Source organism: Schistosoma mansoni (assembly GCF_000237925.1).
Source record: "Schistosoma mansoni, WGS project CABG00000000 data, supercontig 0178, strain Puerto Rico, whole genome shotgun sequence".
NCBI lineage: Eukaryota > Metazoa > Platyhelminthes > Trematoda > Strigeidida > Schistosomatidae > Schistosoma > Schistosoma mansoni.
In genome coordinates, this window is record NW_017386062.1 from 406,895 (window position 1) to 414,974 (window position 8,080).

Sequence of the window (8,080 nt, forward strand, 5' to 3'; positions counted from 1 at the left end):
GAAAATACTAAATCTCCACAAAAACCCCCTTCTGATAATAATAATCATATGCTCACTAGTGACTGACTTCAAGAGATATTTCCTGAAGTTCTAGTGAGAAGCAGTGACTAGTGGATTCTGACCCTGTCTGTTGTGAGATATCAACTCACTGAAGACAATTGGTGAACGGTTGCTCAACTTCGTGGATTGGTTGAAGTTAGACTTTAACACCATGGATGCCGGCTCAGTGGTCTATCGGTTAAGTGCTGTGGCACGAGGCTGGTAAGTCCTGGGTTCGAATCTCGCGAGGCGTGATCGTGGATGCGCACTACTGAGGAGTCCCATAGTAGGACGAAACGGCTGTCCAGTACTTCCATGTTTTCCTTGATGGTCTAGCTTCAATTGACTCATGCTTTCAACTATGTAAATACTAAATCTCCCCTATAACCCCCTTTTGATAATAATTATATACTACTACAATTTTTATGTGTTTCGGTGAGTACACAGAGATAACATTGTGCCTAAAGAAGAGATCAAAAATTGGACACATTTTATTCAATACCGTGAAGTGATCATAAGGAAAACTAATGGGATTAGCGGCATTTGTTCAAAGTTAAGTTTCGTAGGTCACGAATTTCTTGAAAATATATGAGTACAGTGGAATCTAGAGTACTTATTAAACTATCTGAGCCTTTACTAGTATTGAGTAACTTAATTTAACATATTCAAATTAAGGCCTTATAAAACCGATTTACCTTGTTGTCTCAGTATTTATTATATATAATATATCGTTTATTTTTGTTCCAGGCCAATTACACAATAACTGACCTTGAAGTGATTACAGGCACATTTTTAAAATGCAGAAGTGGTTTCTGTCTGGTAAATATTTATAAGTCTTATATTTGTTTTCAGAATATGTAGAGCCGATTGAAGGGCTTCACAGGCTTTTGGAAGTTGACAGAGTCATTGTTAAGCAAATAAAAAAGAACCAAGGTGAGTTTTATTAACTGATTGTACTCAACAAAACAATTTACAGACTCTTAAGTGAACGGGTAGTGTATCAAATGCGTCGTTTGATGCAGACTGAAAGTAATTTATTAAATTGGTTGCTCTTTATGCAACGCTGTACCCCCACATAAATTCTTATGTCACTGTTGATTAAAACTATTTACAACTAGTTCGTGTTAAATGTAATTGCTTTTGAATTGCTATTGTCTTCACAGTACAAATAAAAGTACGATAAAATTATTCACTTATTTAGTAGTTAAGTGGAGACAGAACCGTGATGAAAGATCCTAACAACAAATTACTTTTGTTAAAAACCAATTATTTGCCCACTACTGTAACTTTGAGTAAGGAATATATATAAAGTAAGAGGAAAAGATTTAAATTTATAGCATATTTTGTTCTGTTATGCATTGCAAATATTTCCCAATTTGTTATAGTGTACTTACATTCAGACTTTAAAATGTTTTATAAGCTTAGAAACACTATCACTCGGTCTTTATAAACGTAAAACCAAAGGTTCGATGATTTAAACTTGTGATGTTACCTTACGAGACCTTCACTTTATCTATTTAGAACAACAAATGTTAATATCGTCGATTATGTTACATACCATTGCCAACGACATGGATATGTGCAGGTCTGTTGAATCTAATAGAAAGTTTTTCAGACTTCGATCGTGGTTTACTGTGTTTCGGACAAACTTTCTACTTTTTCGATCAACGTTAGGGTAGTTTTAAACCGATCGAGTTTCTTATATTGTTTTTGTCCAAAACGTTTGGTAGAAGGTTCAGTTAGGTCATATGGATTTCACTCAAAAGCGTGAATAAGCGCTAAGTAAACCTAAATTATACCATAAATTTCAAATGTTTGTAAATTTAAAAAAACTTGATGCTTAGGGGCACTGGGATTTTGTAAGCACTCTATTTTTTGATCATTACTTGTTATGGATACAAACTATATTTATTTGTCCGAAATCTATGCGTGGAAAATTAAGGTTGGATTAGCTAGTGATGAAAAATGCCGTCATAATTATCACGCGTAACTAGAAAATGAATTGTGTTTGATAGTCCTTTGATGCTTTATTAAGCGTTCTTCGTCAAAATGTAAATTCTGAGAAAGAGCAGGGTCAGTTCAGCGAACAAAAGTTTGTTTTCGGCAATTAGATTTACCTAAAGTTTACAGTTGTATTAAAAATTAATTTGTCTGCTGGAAATATTAGTCTACAACTACATAGAATGGTGTTGAACAGCTAAGAAAATCGAAGTTTCATCATGTTGTATATTGTTTAAAAAGTCAGACGATGAAAGAGAACTATACAGTGATTTAACAGCTGGTAAAAAATGTTAGGGCGAAAATGGTTATCTACCCGACGAATATCGGGAACAGAACAATTAAAACTTGTAATAGTGGCTAAATAATGGTTGTAAAATGCAGGCAATAGAAGAAGAAATGTGGCTGGATTAGAAGAAAAGTGATAGATTGTGGAAGACAGGAAACTAGATCAAGACCACAGTGGAATGAGGAAGCAAAAATACTGTCTTAAGAAACAAAGGTCGGGCTTGAATTGGGGATAAGTTTTAGCTTCTGATGTACGTCCGTTTTTCATTTGTATTTTTTTATAACCCATTTTATCACTATACTAACAACTTTGAAGGAGGATCCTAATAAATTGGAGTGGCCAAAGTTAACTAGGTTTTCTTAGGTCAAGCTATTGACGGATTTTTCTAGTCCTTTAGATAGCAGGGACGCTGATATTTGTGATGGAAACTTTGTATGTCAGCGAGAGATATTACCTCCTGATGCACCAGTAATCAATAGTCATCAAGGTTGAATAAACAGTAGATGAACGGTTTTAAAATTGTTTTCCTTTTTCTTGATCAACGCGGTGGCAGATAAAAGAAGCAATATGCGTTCCGTCTTTTATCACTGTTACCAATACCACTATTTTACAAGCAGGCTTATTTCATACTCTTTTAAAGAATAAGTATTTTGAATTTATCGTTGCTGAGTTTGAATCAAAGGCTCACGAAATGTATTTATAAGGTGTACGGTAAATGAGATGTTAGACACGCTAAGTTTTCTTTTCAGTTTTCTTATGACTTCTCGCATGTGGTATTATAAATGGTCAGTTACAGTGGCTTGAAATATTGTTGGCTAGTAATCATAGGTAAAATTAGTATTGCTTATCGAATAAAAGGTTCGTATTGTATTCATTTGTTAAATTACAGTCAATGGTCTAGAAATAATTGTTTAAAATGTAGTTCTTTTTGTAAATTCATTGCTTATTCGAAGTTTCCAGGCAGCGCTTTTGTTTCTGGATTGTTGAAAGACATTATAATAGGAGACGTAGTTTTTAGATGGTTTTCATCATCAAAGTAACATTGAAAGTTAAAACTTCACAAAATAAGAACATATTTTCAAGGCATCGTTTGATGTAAGCACGTTTATGTTGTAAGTGAAAGTAAACATGTTAGCATTGTCGAAAAATTTCGTGAACATTGTATATATTTTTGTGTTGCTTTACCGTATAATTCTATCAAAAATGGTTTGAGTCGCTAAAGGTGTTTAAATATTAAATTGGAAGGAAGTAAACTTCGTCAAAACTAAATTATTTTATTAACTTGACCTGAAAAGAGTCTGATAAATTTATTATGTTTCTGACTTTACAATTGAAATACTGTTTAATGTTATTAACTGTAAACATATCATGAAAAAGATGTTATACACAACGGACTAGCTGGTTAAACTCTCTTTCAGCTAAGCATTTTTAATGTCAATCATTATTTTAGTTATGCACTGAAAAACTCGTAAAAAACAACATTGGTCATGGTTGGATGCTACTTTTTGTGAAGCTTTAGTACTTTATTAACTATTAGCTATACAGATTATCTATTAATTTATACGATGTTATAATAAGAACGCCACATTGTTACTCATATTCTGGGCCCATTGTTAAATAAAATGTATGAAAATATAGAAATTTCATTCGTTTTTTCTAGGTTCAAAGCTACATGATGCCGTAGTTTATGAGGCTCTGTTGGATACTTCTGAACTTCTCTTAAAATTTGTTGAAAAGTCTAGCTTTGCACAAAGATTTTGGTGTGGATCTCGCAGAGCATTCGATATGGAAGTGCGGAATGTAAACGGAAAACTTGTCATGCATCTCCAACGACCATTGAAATGTTCAGCAGTTGTATGTTTTTGTTGTCCTTATGTAAGTTTATAAATCGTCTGCAAAACAAGTTAGAATTCATCTTCCTGTTTTAAAATTTTAAAATAAGGTATTTTCTTTGCTTAGTAATTTCACGCCCTACATTTCTTAGCCTCAATTAAATCATTTTTCTATACCCAAGCGATTAAACATTGTTTTATACTATTTCATAAAATAATTTTCACTGTGACATAACTAGTGGCCGTAAATGGTTTAAATTATGTGGCCAAATAAAAATATGAAATATGACATTAGGTCTGTCAAACATGTTTATATACTCTTAGAATTTCATGAAGAGTCTGAATTATGTTAAATAAATGAAAGTGGGCTCATAGGTAGGTACAGTTTTAAGTAAACTAAGTAGCCAGATTAAAAGTAAATCATAATCAATTTTGAAGCCATAAAGTGATCTACAGCTCTATTTTACTAAACGACTAATATAATGCGACTTAAACAATATGATTCGTTTTGGTAATAATAAAAAGCTAGCTAGTTTGCCTGCCTATTGAAGTTACAGTACAAAAGTTGATGAGACATGATTAGTCTGAAAGTTACTGAAGATAGATTCCTTTCACCTTCACAAGTTTTCAACTCATTCTAAGGACAAGAATACTCACATTTGAATGTTGATTAGTTTGCTAACAGGGCGCATAAATTTCATTAATGTTATCATGGAGCGTTGTTGACAACCATATTACTAGAATCAGTCGACATCCAACAGAAGGTTTTACCTAAGAGTACAGAACGGTGTTTTTCTAGTTTTCTTTCGTATAGCCGAATTATTTGATTACCAGCTAGGAACTTTGATGGAGAAAAATCACCCCATATGAGAGTCAGGTGACCACATATTATCCAGAATCCACTACTATAGTGACGTTTATCAGGTCATTGAACGAGCAAACATATTTATGACTCAATCACATATTTAGTGGTTATCAGAATCCCGTCCATAAACCAGCTGTTTTTTTATCGGAAGAAATCATAATTAACGGAGTTTTATGGAAACATTTTATGGTCTGAAGCTTATAAAATGCTTTAATGCTAAAACTGGCAGTTTTTTGGTTCCAGGTTATAACTTACCTACAGAATGGTTGTCTAACTTAAAAATGCCTGGAAAATCAACTATGACTAAGGTTTGACAAGTATTTATTCAAAATAATTACTCTATGTGGATTTTCAGGACTGAATTTAACAGATATCCCGCAACGAATCTTCTTGCTGAACACATCTTTCCATAAAATCGGTATCTAAATCAGAACTAGCAAGACAATCACTAAAATAACTCGGTAGCCTGGTAGTTTACTCTGTTTGCTTTGAAATTGCAAATACTGATCTGGGATCTCGTTATGTAAATCAACACTAGAATAAAGAAACATTCAGCTGACGAACTTCAGGAACAACTCCTGCTAAAAACAAAAGTAAATACAGAGTATATATATATTGTCGTTGTGAATCTGTCTCAATCCTAGTTGAATATAGTTTACCACTGCTTTTAAACTCAAATGATTTAAGCAAACGTATTAATTTACCTATGGTTTCTGGCATATATACATATATTTCGCTTGTTGGTTTTACCTATAGTATTTGTACTTTCTACTGATATCATTCATTTATATATATTTTCTTAATTAAGGAAATGAAAGTTGAAGCTCCAGTAGGTGAACCAATGGGTAGTATTGTTCAAAATTATGGACGGTTTGGTCATACATTTTACCTGAAAGATTGGAATGATAATATAGATTTAGACATAAAAGGTCCTTGGTTTTCTTATACCTGCTGCTTTGATCTTATCTTTAAAGTGAGTATAAGTTGATAAGCATTACTTTTTCATGAATAATAAATGACACAATCATTATATTATCATTGTAAAGTGAATATATAGTTTTTAGTTAAAACAGATTAATTAAAGTGAAAATCATGCTTTCATGCTTTAAATGGTTGTCTAGCTAAGCTCATCTCTGAATTTAATAACTCTGAAAATTCTACAGCCTCCAAAAATTCTTCGATACTAATGATAATCACGTGTTCAAGAGTAATTAGTTTCAAGATAAAGATCATATAATTGTACTGAGATGCCATGACAGACGGAGTTGAACCATGTTCAGTGTAAGACAGTTAATAGAAGATGATTGTGTAGTATCGTGAATTGTTTGAAGTTAGACAGTCGTGTAAAGGATAACCATTCACATGCAACACCAAAAGTCCTAAATTCGATTCCTACTTATGGTATCGTGAACGCGCACATCTGAGGAATCTCATACCTGTATGAAGCGACTATCCAGCGCTACCTGGTTTTCACTGTCTGTCTAGCTAAGATTAGTTCGCGACTTAAACTATGACAATTGTCATATATGTGTAAACTTGAAAAATGTAATGCTCAACTTAATTCAAATAATCGAACAATGTATTATTCCCAAATCACTATGAGTTTTCCACTGTCTTCTATTTGGTCATCTTATTTTTCCATCAATAAATAATTATTTAAAGCTATTTGTTTATTTAAAAGATTACAGTAGGTGTGTACTAAATATAGATTTAATGGTCAAATATGATACATAAATTAGCTAATGTAAGCTATAAACTACCATTCAGAAAATGTAAGTATGCAATATGATCCTAGTCATGAATTCAAACAAAAAAGAACCGTACTCATTAAATTGTGAAAGAACTAACAGAAGGGGTTTTGTGGAGATTTAGTATTTTCATAGTTAAAGCGTTAGTCAATTGAAGCTAGACCACCAGGGATCAATGAACTGCCAATGTTATAGATAAAAATTTCATAAGTTCTATCTTTAAGAGTTTTATTATAAACGTTTCACCCCTATTTGCATTTTAATAATATTTCACAAGTAATAGGATTAAGAAAATAACTGTTTATCACTAAAATGTATATTTACCTATTGGTTATTTCCTTCATTTCTATGTGTGATCTTATATTATGTAGGTTAAGTTTTATAACCACAAGAGTTTTAAGGAGACAAATTTAAAAGGATCAATCCCTAATTATCAAGTGATGTCCAATCAATGATGAAATTTATTGACGAATAATAGAATGTGACAAAGGGTGTTTAAATTTAACTATCTATTCCAACCGTCAATGACACTGAAAGCACTCTAAGTCATCCACACTTTCTTTCCAACTAGCAAGTTTATGGACAATGAGTCAAGGTTACACGGAAAGGTTCTTAATGATCAGAAATAATTGATTTATTGGTTTCGTAAGAAAGTCACAAACCATTATTTTTTGTTAAACTTACAAAATATAAATTAGCGGTGAAAAAAGTAAATCTGTTTTTGTTTGGCATGTCAGTCTTCTTCTATGATCGTAAGTAAAATAACCACTTAATCAATTAAATAAAAAATATATCATTTACAGAAGCACCCAATGATCAAGCTCAAAGTTTGACTGAAAACTAATAATATTCCAACACACATATTAATTCATTAAGACGACTGCCTAAGCCATATGGACACAGATAATAGCTAGAGATAGACGATTTATTGATGTGTTAAATCAATTATCGAAATATTTGATATATTTATAAAATGGCTTCAGGGCAAATTTTAAGAAGACATCAAAGTATACTTTTTGTTGATCTTGTGTGACCAAGTTAGTCTATTTGACTATACACCGTAATATGAAACATAAATAGACTAATTTCTGTGGTTTTCTTGTGTGTTTTAATTCATAATCTGAACTAGGTATCCTTCTTATTTTTCACTTTAGAGTTTTTGATTGTGTATGATTTCGCTTAAGTAATTATTGTCAATTTACTGACAATAATCTAGACTCTTTTGATGAAGAATTTATTTTCATAGTCGCAAGCTTGAGTCAATTGAAGCTAGACCACCAAGAAAAACCTGGAAGCACTGGACGGCCGT

The 8,080-nt window shown here is 32.2% G+C and overlaps 1 protein-coding gene across 1 annotated transcript in view; it reads left to right on the forward strand.

Moving 5' to 3' along the window:
- Positions 1–836: 836 nt before the first annotated feature.
- Smp_180500 (phospholipid scramblase-related) overlaps positions 837–8,080 on the forward strand; it is a gene marked incomplete at both ends in the record, with an annotated part of 17,272 nt that continues 10,028 nt past the window's right edge. Inside the window, 4 exons of the mRNA XM_018795697.1 lie at positions 837–858; positions 892–972; positions 3,987–4,201; positions 5,832–5,996. Coding sequence (XP_018646958.1) covers positions 837–858; positions 892–972; positions 3,987–4,201; positions 5,832–5,996 — 483 coding nt within the window. The remainder of the gene's footprint in view (positions 859–891; positions 973–3,986; positions 4,202–5,831; positions 5,997–8,080) is intronic.